This window comes from Apteryx mantelli, chromosome 1, assembly GCF_036417845.1.
Source record: "Apteryx mantelli isolate bAptMan1 chromosome 1, bAptMan1.hap1, whole genome shotgun sequence".
NCBI lineage: Eukaryota > Metazoa > Chordata > Aves > Apterygiformes > Apterygidae > Apteryx > Apteryx mantelli.
This window is the reverse complement of record NC_089978.1, coordinates 127,228,612-127,255,054: the sequence shown is the minus strand read 5'-3', so window position 1 is coordinate 127,255,054 and position 26,443 is coordinate 127,228,612. Positions and strand designations below refer to the sequence as shown.

The window sequence follows — 26,443 nt, the reverse complement described above, 5'->3', positions numbered from 1 at the left end:
TACAAAAAAAAAAAGAGCAGAGGGTATTTTAAATGATGAGGACCTATTAACATAGTGTTTTTTGTAGCTGTTTGAGATCAAAAAGCAGACAAGTTTCACACATACCTCTAAGAGGCAATAAAGAAAGTAATTAAGGGTTTGATGCCAGCAAACCAGAAAGGCCAGTGGTATTTTATACTCTGTCATACTTCAAAGGCAGAGAAAACAGAACTACACTTTTAATTTAGCTCTGCTCTATCATAATAAGCTCAATTTAAAGGGAAGACAAAACTATGACAAACCACTGGAAAACTCTAAGTGGAAAGAAGTAAAGATTCTTTGTAACTCTCTTCAGTACAGAGAGTGAACTACTTGAAAACCAAAACGAACTGTCACAAAACACACTATAAATAACTGATCAGAAGAAATAAGAAAGAGCAAATGAAGAACTACTAGTACCTGTATTTAAAATTCTACATTTCAAATGGATAAAGGGAGCTGTGAAGATCCCAGCCAGAATGTTTGGTGCTTAACATGGCTAGAGAGGCCCTTGGAACAGTAACCATGTAGGGAATGGCTTTTCTTACAAGAAACCAGTCTGTTACGCAGAGGCACCAAACTGGAAAATGGTGATTGTATTTCACACTTTTCTACCTACCTTGTTCAGATACAAGGCTTCTCTTATCATTATAAAAGAAATTTAGATATCATGAATTTGGTTTAGTGTTCTACCAGTGTCACTTAGCTTTCCAAGTTTGTTCTAGTAGCAGTTCATTCTAATAAACTATACTGGTAACTGAGCAGTAATAGTGAAGGTTGTGATAGGCAGGAACTATTTTAATTACTTGCTCTTAATATATTTCTTAAAAAAAAAAAAAAAAATTGACCGTATCAGGAGAGATGCTCTGAAAAGGGGAAGCAACCATGCCAGTGTGGGAGGAGTGAAGCTTTGAGACCCTAGGGTGGGACAAGGTGCTAAAGCAGGAGCTCAGTAAGGAGCCGGGGCCTGCAGTTCAGACAGACTCTGCAGAGATGAGCAGCGAGCACACACACACCACCACATCGCACGAGTGACAGAAAGAGACCCTTCCTACAGACTAGAGAGTGCTTGTGGAGACAGCACTGACTGGTTGAAACCAAATCTGCAAACAAGAACCTTCACCACAAGAACACAATGGATTTGTGATGTGTTTATTTCCGTTTTGTCTTACTTAGTCACTTTGAGTTAAGTTGCTCTATTTTTTTTCAGTGTGAAAGCCCTTCTGTTCTTAGGGGAGCTAACTATAAGCAGAGGTCCAGGGAAATCCATCTCAAAGCTCTACCCCACAGAGGATCGCACTGCAAAGCTTCTGCAGAATTTGCACAGGAACTGAGATAAGAACGTATACTTTACATTCGTCACAGTCTAGCAGATAACAGCATATTAAACAGGAGTGCGCTAAAGACATGAAAAAACGTACTTGCCTTGAACTGATAATTGATGTATTGCTCAATCTGTTGACACAGCAGTGAAAACTTCTGATTCACAAGAATCTTGCTAAGATTCAACATTTGCTTTCAGATCCCACTTTGAAAACAAAGTAGTATTCTACATCAGAAATAACTGCATTGCCAAATAAACACACACACAAATGTAAACTCATTTGTGCATATAAAGCAGATATGATAGACTATCTTCCAGACTGCATTTGCAGAACAGAAGTAAGAATATCCTCCAGACACTGAGAATAATACTGCAAATACGCCTCTGGTCTTTTCTACAGATTTTAGGATGATAACTTTGAAACAGAAAACAAAATGGGAAAATCTTGAAACCCTGAAGTCCCTAAGCCATCTATACTAAAAGGCAACTTACTCCAATGCCTCCTTCTGCCCAAGATGACCAATATACTAGAAGCAAAAATTTACATTTTTTTATTAACACTCAAGTAAACAGTTCACAACTTTAAGCCCCAGTTTCATGTAACAGTAAAGCACTGCACTGGTCCAAACACTCATTAATGTAAAAAGGTAACCAGAACAGGGTTTGTGGCTTTCACCCCACATAACAGCATTTTAGCTGTAATCCTGGAAATCATCTTCTTTCAGACAAGCAGGCAAAAAGACCTTATGTTATTATCTTCAAAGAACTGCTCAGCATCCTGTCTTTAAGTCACATCTGGTACAATAAACACCATATAAAATAAGCATGCACCACATACTTTAAACACACAGTATTCCATTCTTCTAGATAAATCTATGTCAATATCATAAATTATTCAAGACAAAAATATTTCAGAGATCCAAACACTAATAATAATAATAATACATTAATTACTAGTGAAGAACAGTTTTCCAAATACTTTTCAGGAAAGACGCATCTTTAGTTAAAACCAAAAAAACCCATCTTGCATATCAGGTCAATCCGTCAAGTTTCTAAGGCTTCTACTGAGTGACACTTTCTAATAAGTGCATTCCCATTCCCTGCAGCAGCTAGATCCCCAACACAACATTAGGTTCCAATTTTTCAACTAGGCTAATATAGAAGAGCTTCCATACTGATTTTGATGGGGCAACACACAGAGCATCACTGAAATAATTAGGTCTCAGAATAGGCTCATACAATGTATGGCAGGGGCCGAACATAGAGCATGCTTGAAGAAAACTGTGACTTAACTTTTAAAAGGGATTTTTTTGTGCTTGTTAAGTCTTGGTTGTTTTTTGTCCTTCAGTGTCTTGTGTTTTATGTCACTCTTTCTCCTTCTATACCTACCATCAATCCTTCTGTTACTAGCCTAGATGGCTAGCAGCCTACCTTATTATTTTACATTCCTCAGGATATTTATCAGCATGTATTACATAGCTATAATTAATCATGGGATACTTAACACACTCCTTCAGCACCGCTGACCTCTAGAATTTTCAGTGTTGTCTTCCAACCACAACCAGCTTTTTGGTAACCACAGCAAACCACAACACAGTGTTATTTTGACAGCAGGAAACAAAGTTAAATGAGATCAAAATCAATACTTCAGTGTAAAGGAAAAAAAAAAAAAAAGGCAACAATACATCTTAACAGAATTCCAGTTCCTAGCAACAGGTCATATCTGAAGATGTTTTAATAATGTTTTCAGAGGAAAATAAAAATAATTTATGTTTCTATGCATTTTTTACAGCATTTTTTCAACACAGTGCAGGAATAAACCATACACACAGAGAACTGTCTCCTACGTCAAGCAAAAAATGCTGAATATTATACCAGACTTCTCTCACAAAACCACACCTCCACTGCTAGTATTCCTACTCGAAACAGTACTAGATACTAAATTTGTCAGCATCACGACACTGAAACCATTACTCAGTATTCCAAATGTTTTAACACTTTTTGCCTCTGTATCAGACTTTAAACTCATATAATAATGAAACAAATAGCTACATGATACCTAATACTAATAAAGCTGCCCTGCAAAAATGAGTTCCCAATGTGTCAACATCAATGACCACTTTAAATACAGCTATATTATTATTTTCAAAACTTGTGCACATTTCCAAATTTGACTTTTTATAAGGCATGTGTATGACTATGTTAACGTTAAATAATTCCAAGAATATTTTTTCATAAGTCTTAATACCAGCTCGCTAATAAATTCAAAGAAGATACCCTCCCTTATTCTCTGCTGTAGATGATGCTAGCACCTTTCATTTTCTATAACGCCAACAGAACTTTAGGTACCAAGAGATACACATATAACTTCACATTTGACAAACTTATTTTTCTGTAAGTCTCCTCTCCCAGTGACTTCTCTGATTTATCATAGTCTGCAGGAGAGGTCCAACTGTACCATTTGAATCCTCCTTCATAAATAAATCTTAAAACTTTCTCTAGTGATGATCTACTTTGTTGGTCCATACAAAAAGGGGTATGATGAAACTGATTCCCTGTGGGAACAACACTCTAAGACTGCTATACTTTACCTCAGGGATTTTTTCTGAAAAATAATTTTTTTCTGGAACATCAGACTTCTGTAGGATCTTGGATGCAGGACTTCTCAGAGCCAGCAGACCAACACAGTGTTCCAAGAGGCTGTATAAGACTTTTAGACTTTATTTCAATATGGCTTTATTCCTTCCATTTTCCACTTTAAGTTATATTCGACAAACTCACTATTTTCAAAATCAAAATCAAAATTCAAAAGCAGTTCAAAGACAAATATTTTCAAAACAACCTTAATGCATGTAGTTAAAAAAAAAAAAAAAAAAAGCCTACCTGGCATTCCTTTTCACATGTCTTCAGGCTCTACTTGAGTATAACCTGAGAGGGTTTGCATGTTTTCCAACAATGAAGCTTCATACAGAATCAAACAAAAGTATAACAGGAAAAAAATATATCAAGTTAATTTTCTTTAACCAATTATTTATCTATAAATACATGCAACAAAAATGTACTTAGAATCCTTGTTTATAATATTCTAGCATAGAAGTGGGAAGTTTTTCAAAATAAAAACAAGCCTTTATTTTCACATAACTTGGGGAAAAAAGAACATCTGAAACCACATTTTTACCCTGCAAACCAATTATATACAAATGCCACTTTCTTACTCAGTTCTTAACTTTGTTTTGTACGCTTGCAAATCAGTTTTACCACAAACTAAAGTTTACTGCTTCATAGCACTGATAACTCCATGGAAGCAAATCAGGCAGATTCTACTACCAGCTACTTTGAGGCTGATTAGCAAAGTAAGACCTGGTTCCATAATCAAAACATGTGGTGGTGAATACTCATAAAAAAACACTATTCAGACAAATTTAAAGTTGTCTGAATTCTGATTATGGGTTACTTTAGCTCTAAACAAACAGAAAAAATAACATTTTTGTTTTTATATCAAATAAATGAAGTGCTGTCCAGCTCAGAACACTATTATTTATATAAAACAAGCATTTTATACTGAATTATACCTTTTATTTACATAATAATTTTCAGTTAAGCACTACATCCAAAAAGCCTTAAAAAAAGTGACCCATAGACTTCCTGGGTTTTCTGCTAGAGAAAGAAAAAGCACAAACAAATGCCAGGATCAATCCCACATTTTATCTCAGGCATAAACACCTTTACTGATCAGTGAGGGCATGCTTGAACTGAGTTCTGAGAGATGCATCCACTTATTAGGCTTACAAAATAAAACCATTTCCCCGTATGCTGTTACCAGGAAGGGAACACAACTCACCCAGCTGCAGATGCCCACAACACTGACACACATTACTTGGCTCTGTTCTAGCAAAGGATAAATTGTGTCCAAACGTGCCTATCTCTCTCTTTCATATGAAGGATTCTGTAGTAGCTGAAATGGATGCAAACCATGTAGTGTAAACCTCCACCTAGAGGGTATGACATTAGACACTGTGTGCTGCTTGGGAAAGCCTGGATGCAGTTGTGGCACCATACCCCCTTGCGTTTGCCTTGTTTTTACCCTCCCCTAGCTTATTGCTGGCATTAGAAGCATGACCACGCTAAGAAAGGCAAAAAGACCACCAAATGCGCCAGCTCCGAAGGGCTTTTCTGCGATACAGCGCGACCAGCCGGTGCCCTCCCCAGGCAAGCCTGCGGGCCACGCCGAAGCCCCTCGGGCCCAGCTGGAGCAAACGCCGGGCCCGCTCGGGCCCCGCCGCAACCACGGCGCCCCCCCCGGGCGGGCAGGGCAGCCGTTTGCCCCCGCCATTCTCGGACACTGGTGCGTTCAGGCGGAGCGGGCCCCCACGTCGGTTGGCGTTGCCTCCCCGCGCCGGCAGCGCGAGCCAGAGGCGCCCGAGCCACCCTCCCCCGCTGGGAAGGTGTTGCTCCAACGTCGCCGCCGCGAGCGGTACTTTTACGCCCCCCATATCCTCGGAGCCCCATTGGCTGCAGCGAACAACTCGCAACGGCACGCCGCCCTCCGATTGGCTCAGGCGCCAGCCCATCAGCGCGCGTGCCCGCCCCCACGGCCCTCCCGGTGGGCTGTAGCTCACCCGGAGCCTGGAGGGGCGAAGCCGTTAACGGCCACCTTTGGGGACCGGGGCGAGCGGCCCTCGCACTTGTTTTCAGCAAGTGCTGCGCTAGTGACACATGGCTTAACTAGCCGCTGTTTGCAGCTTAAGAAAAATACACGACAGCCAATACAGAGGGAAGCCAAGCACATACAAGCCGTGCCGAAGTCAAAGGCTCCGCTACTGATGCAACTGATTTTCCCACAACACAACATGCTTTTATTCTGGCTGATCTGACTTCACTGCCAGATGCTTATAGGCTATGAAGCTAAAAGCCTGATGCCACTTCAATATAGGGTTATCAAAAGATACAGAGTGTTACTAGGAGAAAGAGCTGGCAAGCGGTAGCAGCCAGCAATACCTCCTTTCCTTCTGATGGAAACCTCTGTCCCATTGCTACTTGCAGTGTTTGGCAACTGAACACAGAGGGCACAGTATCAAAAGACAAGTCAGTCCATCACACAGGTGGCCACACAGGTGAATCCACTACACAGGTAACTTTATGTAACTGAACCTTCCTCCACATGGGACAATGTATGTGCCATTTTTATTGTGGGCTTACCTAATTTTTTGTATCAATCTTAAGAAACTGAAGCACCTTCCATAACTGATCTACAAGACCATTAAAACATGCAGACAACTCTCAAATGAGGCATCAACTATGATATAATTATTCAGATTACACTGAATAGCAACAAAAAACATGTTATTTTTCCTCAAAAATGCATGTGGGAGGATAGCAAGGGATCCTCTTGCCAGAAACACGCATGGGATCCCAGATAAACTGGAAGTAGATCAGTTGTAAATTTATCTCTGAAAGCACCTGCAGAGTGCCCTGTTCCCAGCACACGTTAACGGTCAATCATATTGCAGGGGGAAGAACACTGCTTGCTGACTACTGAATTTCTGAAGTCTCTCCTTTGACAAAACTCAGCTTGTAGGGTCTAACAAGATCCCAGTTTCTTTCCCACAGTTATAAATGTCAGCCCCATACAGAAGATATACAAGCATCTACAGTATGTTACAAGGTTTTGGGCAAGGCCAGAATCAGTCAACCACCTTTTCCTAGTACAAGAGCAAGAGTTTTTACTCTCAGCACAATAAAGTCTAAAGAATAAACATTATGCTAGAGACTTAAATACAAAAGACTTACCTTTTTCCTTGATTTGTAAGGCAATCATACTCTGCCTACCTGTATCTCCCGCCCTCCCAAATAACTTTCAAGTAAAGTTTGGCTGAGGAAAACTTGACGGCATGTCAAGGATATTACGGTTATTATGCATTGTATGAAATTAGAAAGGTATACAGGACCAACGCCCTCCCCCCCCACCCCCCTGCCCCATTCTCCCGCTGAGAGGAAGACTTCAGAAACAGCTCAGTAATAACATTACGAATCTGCACAGGGATTGACATGATGCCTGCAGCCATTGTGAATGTTCCAGCTGTGAAAAAGGCTCTGACCAGCACTTAAATTGCCTAGACATGGGATAATCCAAGCATGATCCAAGCATCATAAGCTTAGCAGAACAAAAAAATTACTTGGGTTTTCCTGGTATTGTGAGATTCGTAGCACCAGCATCAGGCGACCAATCTACCTGAAACAGAAGTGAATAAGACAGAGTGAAGACAGAGTTACAAATACATGCCTCAGGCTGCCTCTTTATAGCCCAGTTGTTTAAGAGCCACTGTTTCCCTCCTTTCAAAAGAAGTAAAGCCTATGATCCAAAACAAGGGCAACTCAATGAACTCTGGTACCCTCCTGAAACTTTAAATTATATCTACCCTGTAGGAAGGGAATTGTTTCCCCCCAGAACTCAGCATTGTTGAATCAGTCATTACTGGGAATAATCAATCTTGCAGAACAGCTGAGAACACTTAAAATATACTTAATATATTCATATTTCATTTCTTTCTGTGATACAATCACTATCACCTACTAGGTGGATATGAGAATTCCTGACAAAACAGGTACATTTCAGGGCAAATCCCAAACCTAAAAATTGAGCTTGCTTACTTATGTTGTGTAAGACATTCCATTTCAATCAAAACCCTGAAAAAGCCAAAAATGAAAATGCCCAACAGGCTTGTTCTCTCTTCTAATTTTCCTATCTCACTTTGAAAAGCAGCCCTTGACCTCTTTAGTTAAGATCTGGCTTTCCACTGGTTGCCTGAAGTGAAGTTATGAACTTAGAAATCTGAATAAATTCCCCAAGCTACTCCCTCAATAACAGCCAAAATTCATTGGCACAACTACAGCTAACACATCTGTTAAGCAATCATCATATTTAATTTATCAGTAACAAAAATAGGCAGAGATAAAATCTTAGCTTTACTTCTTAGCTCATCAACTTTGTACAGGATCAATGACTTTTTTATGATTAACTGCAAAGCCAGAAATGACAGTGTGTGAAGAAAACTTGTCCAAAGATTTTCTGTGATCATCACTTTGGATCTTACATGAAACTTGGCAACAGCAAGCCTAAAACATGGAAACAGGACTGTAAGGACTGTTCCCCCCCACCACCACCTTTCTTTACAGGACTCAGCAAACAAAAACCTGTACTTTTGTTTTGCTCAGTCAAAATAGAAATGTCTGACAACAAAATTACATGTGAACACCACTGATTTTTGGCAGTCCTGGATTCTGATGGGAGATCTTTACTTCTTTACTGTGACAGAGCACTGGAACAGGTTGCCCAGTGAGGTTGTGGAGTCTCCTTCCTTGGAGATATTCAAAAGCTGTCTGGACACAATCCTGGGCAACGTGTTCTAGGTGACCCTGCTTGAGCAGGGGGGTTGGACTAGATGATTTCCAGAGGTCCCTTCCAACCTCAACTATTCTGTGATTCTGTGATCTCCAGTACTGGCTTCTTATTTGTCAAAAGATAACACTATGAAAGACCTTAGATGCAGAAACCTATCTGCTCGATAGGCCTTCTAATTCTTGTAATGTTTAGCTGATTACTCACTGATTATTCTTTTATTATTTTTACTTTTAGTGATTTTAATTTAAAGTAACAATGCTCCAAAATAACACATAGCATAGAACCATGGCAAAACTTGAAGCAAGGCCCCTCTTTCACCAAGCTAATAGTACTTCAAAAAATGCTTACGATCTAAATACTGTTTGTAAATAGAATTCCGAGGATCTGAACTAAGATCAGCAAAAAGTAACGAGTTAATAGAAGCATTCATGCCACCACTTGATTTCTCCATGGGTTGCTCTTTTTATGACTGTATGTCATTTCTTTAGCCTCCAAAATAGACAAACTGCATACTGCTAATTGATGTGCCACTACCTTGGTGCTCTTTACACTCCTTCAGCTTTTCTACATTTGCATAATTTAAGTCTGCATGCAACTCAGACCATTACATAGTTGCACATCAAGACATAAGGACATTCTGACAGCATACACTGGTTTCAGTGTAACACCGGGGAGGGATCTCAGACTCATTTTGGATGGCCCACGTTAATCCTTTGTACAAGACAGGCCAGCAAAAGCCAGCCCAACCAGGAACTGTAACCAAATTACACTACTTGGAAATACGTTCTGCTCCCCAACCAAGATGAAACATTGCTAGCCCACTTCCTTGGAGTCAAGTGTTAAATCCCTGCTTCCACCCAGTGTTAGGGGATACAGTGCTGGTGTCCTCTGCAGCCATGACCAATTTCTTGGCACACTCATCGAGGGGAGGGGTGTTATTAACTGCGGATGTTATTATTGCCCTGAGCTGTTGGAAAGTCTCTCTCTGCACAGTGAAATAACTGCCACATTTTACCTCACAAGCAGGGACAGCAGTTCAGTACATGTTCCCCAAATCTTAACTCATTATAACAACTGGGGCTATGGACTGGGTTAGATACTACTACTTATCCTTTTCACCACTGTGTTCTTGTTGATACACATTTCTTCTTACAGTGTTTTCAGGTACATCAACACTACTAATACTGTAGAAAGCCCAGGGATTCATGTAAATTATTTAAGAAACCTCAAGAATTTTTAATCTAATCTTAACCTAATCTTAAACCCTGAATCCACCCAGTAATACAACTGGGTTAACAGAGCCGTTAATAGAACAGTTTCTCCTTACACACAGGAGTCATCAAATGAAAAAGGCAAGTAACTTTGGATAGCTGGGTCTGACAGTAGAAAACCTCATTTTTCACATTTTTTTTAATCATTCCAGTTTGAAGGGGTAATTTTAGCTATAAAAGGCATCACTTTAGACGCTTTCATGCAAAAAATACAATGGCTACAACTGAGCAGGAATATAACACGTAATGGCCATTTTTCATCTTGATTTGGTACATACTGTATGTTTTTCATGATGTACATTTGTCAACATAGTACATACTACTCAGAAGCTAGACAGGCCTTTTGATTAGAGCTGACCAAAATACAAGCTTTCCAGGGTGTGGGTAATTTTGACTCCTTTAAATAGGCTTTTGATCAGGATTTAACCATCTCAAAATTCCTCATGAACTACCAGTTCTGAAAGAGATAATCCCAGAGACAGTAAGCAAGGTGTTTCCAAAATGAAACATACTTCCCCCAGACCCTGCAGCTGCTGAAGAAGACAGACATTCATGCTAACTTCATGGCTGCTGAAGTTTAATTCAGAAGCCCAACCAGCTACCATCCCTAGACTCCACAATTTTCAGATACCTTGGTCACCTACCACTGCCCATGAGCTCTTTCCTCCCTTCTGACGAAAAGAAGTTAAATGTTATTGATAAAATCCCTGTACATCCAAAGCCTGAGGCAAGAGTTCCACAAACCAATACAGCAGACCTCCCCCATCTCTCCCAGGGCCAAGAGTTCAAAGTGCCCAAGCACAGCTCCTGCTATTTCTCTCAGAAAACCCTGGGAGCAGTATAGATTAGGAACAGCTGCTCATTGCAGTTTTAGCTTTTGGAGGGACTGAAGAGGCATACAGAGCACCATTTCTAACACTCTGAAAAGAGATAGCTCACTGAAAGGTGAGAGTTTCACAAACAAGACATGGTGGCTTGATCCAGCATGAATGCTTGCATTTTCTTCACAATTTATTCACAACCAGCAACTTTCCCAGCTTCTTGAACTCAATGGTAACTCTCCAAGAACACCACTGCTTTAACAATTTCACAATCCACCTTTCACCACTGTTTGAACATTTTTTCCATGGCTTAGCTATCTCATAGCTTCTTGTAACATTTTTCTAAAACAGTTTGCCGCATCTTAGCTCTTCCTTGTTCAGTAGGACCAAAACACCTATATTCTAGACACACCAGCTCCCCCCCACCATGTTCCTCTCTGTCCACAGCTTCTGCTCTCCCTGCAGTGGCATTTACTTTTCACACAGAGAAATACATATATTGTGTCAAAAAAGGGGGAAGGGGGCTGTATTATATAAGCATGCCACAGTTGCATAGTTTCTTTCACCCAGCAGCAGTGGAGAAAGAGCTACCTGAAATCCCCTCCTGCAGATCCCGTCATGAGAGATCAGTAGAGGTTGTAGAGACTCCATCCACTACATCTAATAGCAGCCAGAAAAAGAAAAGGATATTTGACATCTTTAGCTTTCTGGTGATTCCCAATTGGTATGCAACCCACAAGGCAATTACCATTTGATATCACTTAAATACTGCCTCTATCCTCCACTGGACAACAGTCAGCACAGTTGTCCTTTTCTCCTCCTAGATGGCTGTATGAGGAGGGGGAGAAACATTTCCTCATGCACCTATGAATGTGAAGAAAAGCCAAACAACCCCCACTCTTCCTCTGCCTGGATTCCCAAAGCCTGGGGTGAAAGCAGGCCAAGGAGCAAACAAAAACTGCTCAAGGATCCCTCCTTTGCAAACAACAAGCCACCAAGGCAAAGGCAGCTGCCCAGAGCACTCCCAGATCACACCAAAATTGTTCTTGGGATTGCAGGAAAAAACACATTTAGAGAGAACTGAGAAAAAACACCTCAGTTCAAAAGCTACAGGCTGTAGTTCAGGGAGCCTCCACCTTCCATTGACAATATAGAATTTTTTTTTCTTAACCTGGCTTCTCCCTGAAGTCACATGGGCTTTCCAGATCACATTTCAGGATATGGTGTCATCGTATTGCATCTCAGCCAAATTTCCTTGCCTCCATATCCAAGGCCAGATAAAGTACTTTGCCCCTTGCACCATTCTTCCTCATTTTTTTCTCAAGTCAGTTCTGTGACTCACACCATACTGCCCCCAACCAAGGAAGATGGCACCTTCTTATCACTCGACAAGGAACTGCTTTCTCCTACTTTAGATCTAAACTTAAAGCCAAATTGATAGGCAATCTCTCTTTGCATTATCAAAACTTTCCAAGCCCTCCCTTTCCTGAACTGCTCTCCTCAACTCTCCTCTGGTATTAGTTTGGTTTGGAGGAAGGAAATGGACTTTACACTGTAATGCATCAGTGCACTAAAATATGTGGCACTGTATCCACATACTATTACTAATAAAATCCTGCAATGCAGCTGTTTATATAAAATAGATGCAGCATGTAATTAATTTTTCCAGATCCTATAGGTCTGTGATCATTCTAATCTGTTTCATTCTAATCACTCACCCTTTTATTTTTGGATCAAATGAGTTAAGCAAATGTCTATGTTTAGAACAGAAAAACTAACAAAGACAGACAGATATTTTAAGTATCTGCATGAAATTGAAAAGTCTGAAAACGACTTGGCAAAATACTGTAACTGAACTGCTATTGAAATATCCTGTAATTCCTGTTTCAGTTTTATGTATCCACATATAGATACATATATATCCCATTAATGAAATTCAATCCTAAAGGGAGCTGGGAACCAGAAGTAGTACAACAGTTTTTGACATTAAAATACAGCTCCCTTTTATGCTGCCCTGTAATTTAGAAAGAAGATTTAAACTGAGTATAACGTTTTTATAACAGTGGGATCTTTTCACCTCCAGATATTTTTGCCACTGTTAAAACTGAACTACAGAACTTCAGAAGCTAAACTGCTCCCATATGTAACTGTCATCCTCAAAATTACAAATACACACATTAAAACATATTGATTAAAAAAGCACAGAAACTTATATCCCATTTATAGCTCACAGCTCACCTGTTTTAGTATAAATTTACCTCATATGAATTTAGATTATACCTACTGATGTGAGTCCTTTGTCCAGTCTTCCAATTATTTAATATACCCTCCCCCAAAAGAAAAATTTTACAGTGAATAATGCCCTCCTTTATTTATCTGCTTTAGAAAAAGCTGGAGAAAAGAAAAAAGCACACTCCATACTACTTAAACATCTATGATATTAACTTGGGTCCATCAAACTTAAAGCCCACTTCCAGCATGCATCTTTGCCTATTTCTTACACATTCCGAACAAGATAGTTCCATCAACGCACAAGGGGCTGGATATACGGCAGTCATGCAAGATAAGGTTTTAAGTAGCAGTTACAAAGGCAGTATTTTCATTTGCAAGCAAAATACTTTTTTTTTTTGAGTATTATGTTATTTTCTGGAGTGCTGGCATCTGTAGGAAAAGGATTCAAATGCAAACTATTTAATAATTTTGATGTGCCAAAATATTACAAATAATGGCAATATGTCTTTTATGACTTAGTGATGGAGCACTCACAGTGATGCTGTTGACTTATACTTACCAGGTGCTGCTCTTAATTTAATTCAGCAATGTTAAACCAGGACATCTTTGTATTGAATCAACAAGCCTACATAAGTTGATGCTTCATAGAAAAACATCCACTTACTATTGCTGAAAATATGTTTGATAGGAAAACTGACCGAAATTCAATTTTGAAAAATTTTACCAAGGCACTTTTTTTTCCCTTTAATCAAGACACACAGTCCTAATTCTTAAAAGCAAATGTGCAAGGTAAAAGCAGATCTCTACCAAAGGCACAGCATGGTCATGACGCTCCAGGTATTATAGCAGTAATTTGTGCCTCAGAAAGAGTGCAACATCTCTGGTTCCTTCACACTCTGCTTTCCAAATCTGTGTATGTTTTCTCTGATCAGATTTGACTTAATGATCTCCTGATGGCCAGCAGTTGACTCAAAACCATACCCTTTTTTTGGCTGGAATAATGCTTCCTGCTGATACATACATACATACATACATATATCCCTTATAATGCAAGGGGATAATTCCCTGAGACACGCCACAGTGAGAATGAATTAACAGTGGCTTTTACTGTCTTTCTGTTAGGCCAGCACATCAGCCAGGCTCCTCGCTTCTGTTGCAGCCCCTGCACAAGAGGGAAACAAGCAGAAGGAGCACAAAACAATTCCCCTAAACTTTTTTATATAGGTAGTGGACTAACCCCCAAAGTGGGTGCTGAGAAATACATCTATAAAACTATCCTAAAGAGGGCACCTTCATGCGAGTTGTGGGATAAGGGTCAGACCAACAGGCTAACTGTAGCACTGGCACAAAACACAGTGTAAGGAGGTTGTTAAAACTTTATTTTTCATGCTTTTGAGCATATTCTTTCCAAACACATCAACTGCAAATATTTTATCAAAACTGGTGTTCCCATTGTTCTGGACTAGGCAGCATAATCCAAAATGACAAGAAAGCTGCAGCTGAGCTGTTCAGAGTTAACAGTAACCTCCCGAGTTCTGGTAGCAGCTTCCATGGAGACTATTCAGAGGGTGCAAGCAGGATGGAAGATGTGATTAAAGCTGTGGTAAGATGAAAATGGGTTTTTGGTTTTATAAGCCAAGACTTGGACAACTTCTGGAATAATAACAAGAGGAAGATTTGTTCAAAGATATGTTTTCCCCCTTATTAGGTTTGAAGACTTCATAAAATTCAAGAGAAAAGTCAGGGTTCTTGCACAAACCTCTGGGAGACAATGGATATATTTTAAGAATTGCTTGTGAGGCTGAGTGTGTTTTCTAAATACGTTTTTTCTGGTAGACACTGACTCACTGAAACACATACCTCATTAGTTAGTCTCCTTTTACCTAACTTTTTTACCAGATACTTCATGAAGAAATTAAATCAATGACAAACGTACTGTGACTTAAACACCCAGGTGATATATCAGTTCCTGAAAGTCAGTTTCTCAGAGGATTAAAAAAAAAAAGAAAAGAAAAGAAAAAAGAAAAAAAAAGGTCATCCTGTTCTCTTTTTGGAGCCAGAAATCCTGAGTTCAGCTTTGGCAGCAACTCCCATCAGGGCTCTCCAGAGGTCTGCATGGGATTAAATTTTCAAAAGCACTTAAAAGGTTTAGGAGCATGTCTCATTGTCAAAAGTGATTTAAACTAATAAGCTTAAGCATCGCTAAGTGTACTGCTTCCTGCCCTGTCTTGTCAAATCCAGCGAGGGGCAGGATTCTCACACAGCCCCTGAAAAATTCAGATGCAATGGTTTGAAATACCGGAACCCCAAATCTCCAGCTTTCTGATGGAGATGACTGGCCCCAACCAGGAGAAGCAGAATGTGACATATGCCTTAGCCCAGTAGATCAGCATAAACCACTGACAGAGTGAGTTTGTACTAACAGGCCAGGCTGCGAACTGGAGCAGCACCCCTTCTGCTGTTCACGGCACTCCTTTTGCTTTTTGTGGCATAACTATGAAGCAGACATTAAAGGAAATAGTATCTTATATTGCTGCAAGCAAATTCACCAGAGGCCATCTGCCAAAGGTCATAAACTCCTAAGTGCCTGAGAGACTTCTAAAAGCAGACTTGGATGGTCCTGACAGTGTCACTCAATCTCCCTAGGCTTCATTCCCTTCCCTTGCTCTAAGGGGCTGATGCTTATTTTGGAGGGTATTAGGCAACTTAATTACCATCGGTGGTTTCTTTTTTGTTTTAGTATTTTGGGGTGTTTTAAGGCATGCAAAATACTAATCAAAGAAATTCATTTAAACTGTTTTATTTCATTTGCACTTTTGCAATAGAAAAATTATATTAAAAATCACACGTACCATGGTATACTTGACCTAGATCCTTCAGCACTATTCCTATATTTTGTGAGAGACTGGAAATAGCTTCTAAATGTTTAAAATTTTGGATTTAAGAATATAATAAACATGAAAGTGATAACGGTCTATTCACCAGCTGCAGTGTTTATTTTTTAAAAAATGAATTTGATGGATTTTCTGATGCTTTATGTTTTCTACTGACAATGAGTCAAGTGGGGCTTAAAATGAGAACAGATGCTTTATGTCACGTAAGAGTTCGCATGAAATTTTGCATGGATAGGTGGGGTAGAAAGGAGAGGGATTGTGGCCTTAGAGTTACATAGATATTTCTACTAAAATGTATACCACTGAAACAGTTAGTGATCTAAAATTTAGGCTTTCTATTAAAATGTAATTACGGAAGTGTAAATCAGTGTTCTGATGCCCTCTAACTCTGCAAGTAAGTCTCAAGACCTAGATAAAATCAACAAAGAGGGTTTAAACACACTCCAAATGTCTAAAAAATACCCTGTATTCAATCATAAATCAAGTATCAAATCATGATGAATATGCCTCACCAACATGCAAATAAAATAGTTGCTTTGTCAGAATAGCTGATCTTTATATAAAACCTGAGCCAAACCATTCAACCCATGCACATAAACAGACTTCAGCAGTAAATTCTACCTGCTCAAGCCTTTTTTTTGGATCAAGACTTCACTTTTTACCAGTCCAAAACTCCCATTTAAGTCAACAGAATTTGTCTGAATTAAGGGCTAAATAAGAAATGAATAAGGGACCCTGACTTCTAGCCAAATCTTAGTACCATATAATTTCTTTGCCCTGGCAATTCCAAATCACTAAGCTATCTGTTGTTTGAAGCTCATCTCACTACAAGTTTCCTAGGAAACATACATTTAGGAGCACACTTATGTTAATAAGAACATAGCTCCAGACAATTATTGGCTTGGGATGACGGAAAAGCACTGCCCCTCAATTCACTTATATTCATCACACCCATTAGCGAAACAGATCTAGAACACAGGGGAAAGAAAGGAGGGTCTGTGCTGCCTGTTCTTTGTTCACAGCACACCTTTGCTTTTGTTCAGAAAGCCAGGGAATCTTCTTATTTCTGGAAGTATGTTTTCTTTTTTCTGAGCTTTAAGTGGATGACAGTTATAACAAAACCCGTCAGGGTTGCTGCCATGCCACAAACCATGTAGGCAATTCCCAGGAATGGGTTACTTCCTCCGCTCCATACCACAGTTGAAAGAATCACATGTTTCTTCCCCTTAAATCTGCTAACAGGGAAATCTGATAGAAGGATGTTAAAGTTTCATTAACAAGGCTTACATTATTTCCAGCAGGAAAGGATGTAGTGATAAGTGCTCAAAATCCTTTCCAAGGCCTAAAGGAGCAAGAGATCTGCATTTGCTGTAAAAGTCCTTTAACTGATCTGCGACCTCTCTACTATTCTTAGTCCAAAAAACCCAGCAGCAACTGGTGGAAAAAAATGCAGATACTTTACATATAATCTCATTGTGGTTCTGGAAATGCTGGGGTTCTTTCAGATTCATAGAATATGCAACTGTTACTGCACTAATTTGACATGTTTCATAATATTTTCAAGCAGTAAACAAAACTCATTGGAAAATGAGCCTTTGGAGAACTTTATAAAAAATGTTCATCCTTCTCTCATATCCTGTCTATCCAGAATGTTTTTACCTGTTATCTCTCCATGTGCAAACTTTCAGAATACAGTGATGCTACAGCATATTAACACCATAGCTACATTGGCTGAGAGCAAGGATAAACTTGTAGTCATCTCGGCATAACTCTTGTTGACCAAGCAACTGCTTTAGTCAGCGATGTTCTTGCTGTTCAGCATGAGAGTGCAGTTTCATCAGGAGAACAATTCCTGTCAGAACACAGCTCAAAGCTGCCAGAGGGCTCTGCTGACGCGGAGCCACACAGCTCAGTGGCAGACGCTCCTCTGCACCTCTTGCTCCACAGTAAGGGTGCAGACACCCTTGTGATTAGGCCAGTATTAAATATTTCAGCTAAAACAACATCTTCAGCCATCTCTTCAATTTCCCACCTTTTGTGTAAAACCTGCTACTGCCATGTTCTGCCTCTGGCCAAAGGTAACCATCTCAGAAGACAAATCCAAAGCCATGTGCTGCCATTTTGAGTAACATGTCTTAACATCTGCACAGGCTAAAGAAAATCCACCTGTACTGGCTTGTCACCCTCAAAACTAGTTTTTTTCATGATGATTTAGTTTGGGATATTTTGCTTGGTTTGGGATTTTTTGCCATTTTATTATACACACCCACTTCCACCTAATGTGCAACCGTCTAATAGTTAAGGAGTATCTTGGACAATATGAAAGGATACTATAGGAAATATGAAAAGTGTAATTTCCTGCTGGGAGGCCATCAGCAAACTGCTTTGTGTGGCTGACACGGCGGTAAAGATTTCTGAATGTAGAAAAGGCTGACACTCGCATCCACACAATGAAGTCATCATTTATATAACCGTTGTTCCTTTCATCTTCCTCATCCAACAAATATACTGGTTTCTGCCAGTAAGGAGGTCTTGCTGTCCCTGGCGAGGAAGAAAGAAAGCAGAAAAGACGGACTGTCAGTAAAAAGGGTGATTGATTGCTTACTTCTTCGGCACCTACTGATATCCAACACAGAATATGAAAGTGACACAAGATGCTGTCCAGTATTGAAAAATTGCATATGCTAGAGAACATTTCACATCTAAAAATCTCCATTCACCTCCGACATGAATGAACAAATATGTTTAGCAATAAACAATAGTTTAGCAATACCTGATGGGTCAGTACACATTAGAAACCTCCAGCCCATGAAAAACAAAGCAACTTGCACAAATAAAAGTACTGTTCATTCTAGCTCTTCAGCAAGGAACATACTCTCTACAGGGAGGAGTTTAGCTTCAGTTTCTACACATTAATTCACTCCTGTACAATTAGAAAGGCACCCAAAGATGGTTAAATAAATTCTGCATATTACCTTTTTGCAGTCAAAAAGCGCATTCTATGATATTTAGAATATGCTATATGAACTACTTAGATGATTAACTCTTTGAGGCAGAAAGAAGTTTCTTTCATATGGCATCTAGCATAGCAATGCCCTAATCCAGAATAGAGAGTTTTTAGCTGCACTTCAATACGGATGAACCCTAACACAAAAACAGCCCTAGCAAATGACTGTTTGAGAGAACTGCTGAAGATGGCAGTCTTGCTTGGCTCACAACTGCCTAAGAACCTGCAAAGGCAAGAAGAAGGAAAGAAGTGATATGCAATTCTCCTTCACAGATGTTTTCGATAGAAAAACTAAAGACAGATTACATCCTTACCTTCTCTGGACAGACTATACTGTTATAAGAAATAATACAGAAGGGTGTTGACAAAGGCTAGCTTCGGCCTTCTGAAACCCCTCTCTCTCAGCTTCTACGGTCAGCGGAAAGAGAAAGAGAGAATTTTGCTAAATCTGGCTTCTGCTGTCAGTCACCATCAAGGGCAGCTTCTTCTACCAGGTATTTCTCCGGGGAGTGGTTTCCATCTCAGCATGGGAGACCTCCATACATTGGGGTTGGGGAGGAGAAGCCATAGAAAAATAAGGAACGCCAGTAGAACCATACTTACCTGCAAATGCAGAAGAAAGATTGTGTGATTTTGGATTGCGAAATTTCACATTTTTATCTGTCCACCAACTGTTTCCGGTCTTCAGCAGTGGAACTTGGATAACAGATGAGTTAAGATTGTAAAAAAGATCAATAGTATCTGCAGGGAATATAAGAGGCAATATGTATGAGTAAAAGACAGGTGTTTACAATCATTCTAGTGGCCAGCATGACTAATGAAAACTGACACACTGAAGTACCTTTCAAGTGAACAGAAAAGAAATCTTGTATACTCCACAGGAAGAAGAATTATCCTTCCTGAGCCTTAGAACTTTTACATTTTTCAAGACTGAACATATTCCTACCAATATATTCTATTGAATCCTTGTGCAGAAATATGTGCAAATATCTTTTGTCCCTCAGCTCCTCTGTGACTAACCTCTTTGCAATTTACTTTTGGAGTTAAAGGGGGAATGCTAGTTACAGGAGTTACTCTGCTACTTAACTTTCCCTAGATTTTGTTTGACAGTTATCCTGAACTGGTCGTTTTGCTGTACAACCCGTGTTTTGAGGCAGTAGGGGAGAGGTGAAAGCACAGTCAAGGGAATCCATGACCCTTGGGAGAAAATTTTGCTTTAGTTTTATGCTAACTAGACCTTGTCTACCAGCTTGGCCACAAATATTATTTTAATCAAAAGCCACTTAGTTAAAATTGTGCTGACCCCTGTCATCCTGTTTCGCTGGGCAAAGGTATTTGTTTTTCCTATGATATTTTCTTACTCAGATTAATTAGTTTAACACATAGAAAAAACATTTTAGGTCTTGTTAGCATCTATGTAAATATCTAGGCAGCCAATGAGATGACTGCCAGGGGCATTAGAAGATACAAATGGAGATGGGCTGCATTTTAGGAAACATCGAGAACACAACTCAATGGCATGAACACTACCAAACAGTTCCAAAAACGTACAGTCAGACACTCTTCTGGGTGAATGATTATTCCCTGCCCCACTACGTCCGCTGCTGTTTGTTACTGGCTTATTACTTAGAGTCACCAATTCCGGAGCTTTGCCTGTTTAACTGCTTGTCTGACTGCTCGCTTACCCGCTACCTCACATTAAAAATCTCCGTAGCAGGAACTTGGCGGGCTCCCTCACTTTACAGATTAGAGAGCAAATAGACAAACAGTTGAACAGTCATAAGGGAATGGGAAGCACCACCTCGCAGAAGAGAGGGACAGTAATGAGTAACTGGAAGAGGAATTCATCACTCTTCACCCACATCACCACCAACCGGAACATTTCCTCATGCTGTGCCTTAAGGACTGACACAAAGGCAGGCACTGGAGGATTTACCTTCTGCATTTTAAAATTTTACTATCCCTAGTTCTCTGCAGGAGAATACTGTTCCTATAGCCATGGCTCCAGGACATTGTGGACTGTGTGCCAGTACCTCAGCTGGCCTAGGTTTGAGCCCTACAGCCCAGTCCAGTAATTGAGCTTCCAGTGGAGCAGGTGAGGACAGAAGAGACAGATGAAAATCAAATGGATCTAGAAGTTACTGTGCACTGCTGTCTCTCACAACCCCTCTGGTGCGGGTGGAACAGCTGCTTGAAAAACAGCTGCTGCATGGCCAAAAACTGCTGTGTGGCACATATGAAAAGTGGAGGAAGAAAAATGGTGGAGTGGAGGAGCAAAATCTCTAAAAAAATTTTTTGACCTCTTTGCTCTGAAAGAAATGCATTCTGAAACTGTCCTGCATCCACAGCTAGAAGCCCTTTTCTGGGTTTCAACCTAAATGTATTCATAGGCAGATTATGCCCACTGGGTTACTATAAACAGGATCAAACCCAGGATCAAATCAATTCAAGTAAGATTACATATGGGCTTTCAGCATGCAAAAACAAAATAAAATTGTGTATAGATCCAAAGGTTCAAACCAATTTCAGGAACACGTCACCTCCTTCTAAGCACTCCACTGTGGGGAGGCAGAATCTGGGCTCTTCCATCACTTTACAAGAATGTATTTTTTAGCATCGAAGTACACTAAGTCTGTTGTGTACATCATCATCCCTCTTTCACCAGGGCACTCAATTCCTCAGTCCTCTAGTAGATTCACATTGAGGAATGCCTTAGTAAATGAAAAATCTTCCTCAGTTTCAAAATGAGAGACAAGTTGCTCAACAGTAAGGAGCAGAGCCCCACATCCATTTTAGAAGCACTGCCAGACAAAATCCTAGGTGAGAGAAGGAGAGAAATCCTGCATTACCAGGACTTCGTGGGCTTGGGGTAATGGCATAGTTTCAAGCGGAAATTAATAAGCCAGATGTGAAAGGGAATTACCATTGAATATGCTGTTGGCAATAGCACCGCACGGAGCCATTGGTGTTCCATTTCGGTAAGTCGTGAAAGGCGCACAGTAGCTCTTCTGAATCTGCATTCAAGGTCACAGAACAATTAGGCACAGAACCCGTGGGGTTTTGTTTTGATTTACTGGTGTTAATGTTTTCCTCTCATTTCCTCTTCTGAAAAGCCACTGAATAATTAAAAGTCTCCAGTACCTTTTGGTCACACTAGAGGTACATCCAAACGAATGAGTCTGTAGTTGAGGAATATCTTCCATATAGCAGGTACAGTAAGCAAACTTAAGATCTTCACCAAATTTTGCTGCAGACTTGCAAACTCTAGACCACAAGCACTCATTTTGGGACCTGCTCTGGCAACATAGCTGCAATTTAATGTGTTCCATTGCAGCCCCAACTTACCCTAGAACATCTTATTTTTCTTTCTTTTAAATTTTGATGCAGACTGCTTCAGTGATGGAGAACAGGAGATGCAGTTAGCCACATTATTTAAATTCTCTGTGGGGAAATCTTGACATATGAATGCACAGAAGGAAAACAAAAGGCTCATCTCAAATTCATCACCTCTCTACTACCCTAATTCCTGAAAAGCTATAAATCTTCACATTTAAGGACACAAACAACATTTCCAAATAATTCTGATAAGCTGTGTATCTGATCGACACAAAAGCCAAAAGCCATTGCACCTGAATGCAAATGAACAAGCTGGCTGGACACCTGGAGAAGCAGTTGTGTGAGGAACATGTCTTGAGAGCTACAAGAAGCATTTTATAAAAACAACAAATTATGATGGGACAACTCTATCAACTGACAGGACAGTGCATGGCATATTTTAACAGAAGCTACTTTTTAGCTAAAGAAAACACATTATAGATTTGTAACGAAAACCCAGAGTTAATGCAATGATTGCAGTCTCCAATTTCTTCACGCAGGCATGCTGCACCTGTCTCCTCTTCAAATCCCCAAGTTGCATATTTTGGAATGGTACAGGATGACCTATTTCACCTCATACCTTTTCCTCATCCACTTCCAAAGCCAGATGGCAAAATGAAAGATCCAAAATAATTTAATTCCCTAACCCAAATAAAAACACATATCAAAAGAATAAAATTGCTATCTAAGAAGACTAAAAACACTAGAAGGAAAAGCTTTCTGTAATTATATTTGAAAGCGAGTTTTTTTTTTTTAATCACAATCCCTAAAAGGTGCAGGTTAGAGACCTGCAACATTGGACTGACATCTTTTATTTATTATTTTATTTAGTCCTCCCTTATTAACTTATTACAAATGGGCCCTAGCAACCAGAAAAGCAGAGACCAAACACTGAAAATCTGTACCTTCTTATTACTCCCTGGAGTCATCTTGACACATTTATAGTTATGCTTACTTAGCTCTCCATACAGTCAAAGACCCACCTGATGAAAATATTGATGATCTCATAATATAAAGAAAACTTACATTTACATCTCGACCCAACAATTGTTCATTACTTCTCGATATCACGTATCGACGGTGGTTCTGATAAAAGTTTTGCAGGCCATAGTACATAAAAACATCACCCTAGAATTCAAGGACAAATCCTTTTAATTAGATAAGTTTCAGCAGACAAGAGAAATCTTATTACTCACTAAAAAAAGAGAGGGGAAGGGATTGTTGATAACTGCATTCCAGACACACTGGCTAAAATCTATTCCTTACCCCACTGAAAGTCATTGTGCTTTGGCACAAATTAAACATACTTCAAATCCCCAAATGAAAAATAAAATTAAAATGCGTGATTATTATTTTACTCAAGATGGCAATGACTGGCCATGATCCTGCAACGATTATGAATAATTTCATGGAGGCACCTGTTTTCCATAGAAGCAAGGTGCCCAAACAACTTCAAAAAGCAGCCATTAGCTCTTAATTCCTTCAGATTTTTTTTGTAAAATAGGGCTGTTTATCCTAAGTTGCTTGAACCCTTTGGAAAGTTTAGCCCCATAATTTAAAGGAGAATGCTAGGCAGGCAAATATAAGCTGGAAAGAAGATTATTAAACTATTCTAAAATCATAATTCAGTTAAATAATCTTCTCATCTAAAACACTACTGTAGTTGAAGGATTACTCACAGAATATTTTAACAGCCTCTTTAATATTTAAGAACCCTAAAGTGACTTTGTAATTTAAATCACACTGTAATTTTAAGGGATCATTTATGCAGTACTAAGCATAAGATCTCTTTGGCAGAACATGAGGTGGTTTAAGAACATCAGTAACATTACCCAGCAGTTTAGGACAGGAAATGAAGGATATTTTTTCCAACTGAAACTGCAGAATGACATTACTAGCCTTGAAATGTATGAAGGATCTTAGAGATTAACTGCATAACCCCTGTCAAAAGCACTATGGGGGCTTTCTTAGGACAACTGCTCAGAGCTTCAGTTTTATTTCTCATTTGAGAGCTTAGCATTGCGGTAACAACTAACACCAGGCCAAGTGCAAGGGTTTGCTACTGACTCAAAGAGAGGGAAAGAGATCACCTCCTGAATCAACAGCATTTCCTCCATCCCCTAGTCTTGGAGATATCCTTGGATCCTTGGAGAATTCTCTTGGTAGCCCTTTTTTAACATGTGCCAAAATCAATAGTAAAGGCAAATGTGTAAAATTTTGAGTATTTCGTGTTCATAAGAAGTACAAAGAAAAGTACAGTCAGGAGCTCCACAGAGCAGAACTTATGTATTTTATCATACAGTGATATAAGTAACAAGAGGTTACTAAGCAATTTGAGCTGGATTCTCACATCCACTTACCAGCATATCTTCCTTTAGCATGAAGTCAACAGAACAGTAGCATTCATTATTCCAATTAGAGGAATTTTCACGAAGTTTTGAACAATCTGAGCATTCATCTGAATAATTAATCTGTCACAGAAGTGAACAAGTGCAGAATATTGTACTAAAGGACATGGATATAGGAAAAGATTAGTGTTTTAGCTTCAAGAACTCTCAGAGCAATTCTCTTCTAAAGGTTCTGGACTGTCAACAAGTATTGTTAAAAAACAAAACCAAAACACAACAGAGGTATAGAGAATCAGGACTTGGACTCACCACTTAGATTGGCACATTTAACCCCTTGTTTAAAGCTGCTTTAGAGTCTTTCGATGATTGTTGGAGAACCATTACATTCACTCCTCAGCAAATGAGCGCTGAGCAGACTTCAACAATTTGGTCTGGCTGACCAGGTAATGCTTGACAAACACATCAGAATTCCCTCATTAAATGTGGCCTGCCCCTCTTGAACAACAACCTGGATGTAGGGCTGAGAGTTGGCTCCAAGCAGAAGTCTGTGAACACCACCACAGGCAAAACCAACGCTACCTCCAGGAGACAATATTTAAACATCATCGCTCTCTGCATTTTAAGATTTTGCCCCAGCAAATATTTATGTTCTTTCAGTGCTGAACACTATCAAAGGGACTATTTTATTTCTCTTTAAACACCCAGGAAATAATGATGGCATTTCAGATGTTACCTAGTGTTAACCACTTTTTATCAGTGACCACTTATCTCTGAGGATTTTCACAGGAATATTGGCTGTTGGACATGCGTACAATGCATGGAGCCATTGCTGCCACCTTTATCCGGAAGCACAAATTCAAACTTTTTTCACCAAACATAGCCCAGTTTCTCCTTACCAGAATACTAAGAACAACCCCCCCGAACAAACCTGGATCTCTCTGACGCTGTTTGCAGACAGTACGAGACAGACTCCCACAGAAAGGCAGAACACTCCGGTGACAAAGAAGCTGGAGAGCACAGTTGTAATAGTGAGCTGGGGCTTCCAGGCTGGCAGCTTCTGTTGTTTGAAGGCACTGTTATCCGGACACCTGGAAGGATGTGTCTGTGCTTCCTGACTCTTCTTGTTTTTCATATTCTTCTCGGTGAGAGGAAGGAATAATATACTCGGGCTGGAGGGTGTTTAAGCTGAGATACTATCCTTTCTGTTGGGAAACTGCACTGTTTGTTCAAACCTGCATTATGACGAGGAATTACTTATTAACTAGATCTCTCTCTTCCTCATTTTTACTTTTGTGCCTGGATCACCACGATCAGCTTGTGCCAATCACTTGATTGTGTAATTTAGTCAGAGCATCCAGCTCATGCCTCCTGGAAAGACTTAAATACATGTTTTTTTCCTGTCCCACAATTCAGTAGTACTTGTTATGTCTTATTCATTTGTAGAGATACTGGAATTCCTGTGCAATCTTGGATTCATGATTTCTTCTTCCTTCACCTTCATAGCTGCCCAGCTCAGAAGCATGGGATAAAATGAAAGAGGCTTTACTCCAGTTGCACTGGATGCCATTGGGGAGGACTGCTGTGGCCCAGAGGCTCTCTTCTAAATGTTCTAATGCCAACCTACATTGCTTTAGAAGACCAAATCAAATTTTCTTAACCTATTACATTCATTGCTATTGATCTAGATGCAGTTTAGGTTTGTAAAAAGGGTGCACGCTCTTTATAGTATGAGGGCAATTAGTTCTAAAAAC

The 26,443-nt window shown here is 39.7% G+C and overlaps 1 protein-coding gene and 1 long non-coding RNA gene across 7 annotated transcripts; both read right to left on the bottom strand.

The window, feature by feature from the left end:
- Positions 1 to 4,038: 4,038 nt before the first annotated feature.
- LOC136991137 (uncharacterized) lies at positions 4,039 to 5,384 on the bottom strand. Its single transcript, XR_010883174.1, has 3 exons — positions 5,184 to 5,384; positions 4,226 to 4,303; positions 4,039 to 4,122 (listed from the first exon to the last, which is right to left on the bottom strand). It is a non-coding gene; the product is annotated as an uncharacterized lncRNA (long non-coding RNA).
- A 9,057-nt stretch (positions 5,385 to 14,441) lies between these two features.
- On the bottom strand, positions 14,442 to 25,876 carry LOC106490713 (cell cycle control protein 50C-like). 6 transcript variants are annotated; one of them, XM_013950206.1, is made up of 8 exons: positions 25,621 to 25,876; positions 24,705 to 24,815; positions 23,371 to 23,472; positions 21,893 to 21,983; positions 19,573 to 19,710; positions 18,294 to 18,503; positions 16,990 to 17,210; positions 14,442 to 14,666 (listed from the first exon to the last, which is right to left on the bottom strand). In XM_013950206.1, exons 1-7 carry the CDS (start codon positions 25,822 to 25,824, stop codon positions 17,023 to 17,025), a joined length of 1,044 nt encoding a protein of 347 aa, XP_013805660.1. In that variant the 5' UTR covers positions 25,825 to 25,876; the 3' UTR covers positions 14,442 to 14,666; positions 16,990 to 17,022. The 6 variants fall into 6 exon arrangements, with proteins under 6 accessions (XP_013805660.1, XP_013805665.1, XP_013805666.1 ...); XM_013950211.1 differs by lacking the exon at positions 16,990 to 17,210 and adding an exon at positions 15,921 to 15,986 and having other exon boundaries at positions 14,442 to 14,721; XM_013950212.1 differs by lacking the exon at positions 16,990 to 17,210 and adding an exon at positions 15,921 to 15,986 and having other exon boundaries at positions 14,643 to 15,179.
- Between the last annotated feature and the right edge of the window lie 567 nt (positions 25,877 to 26,443).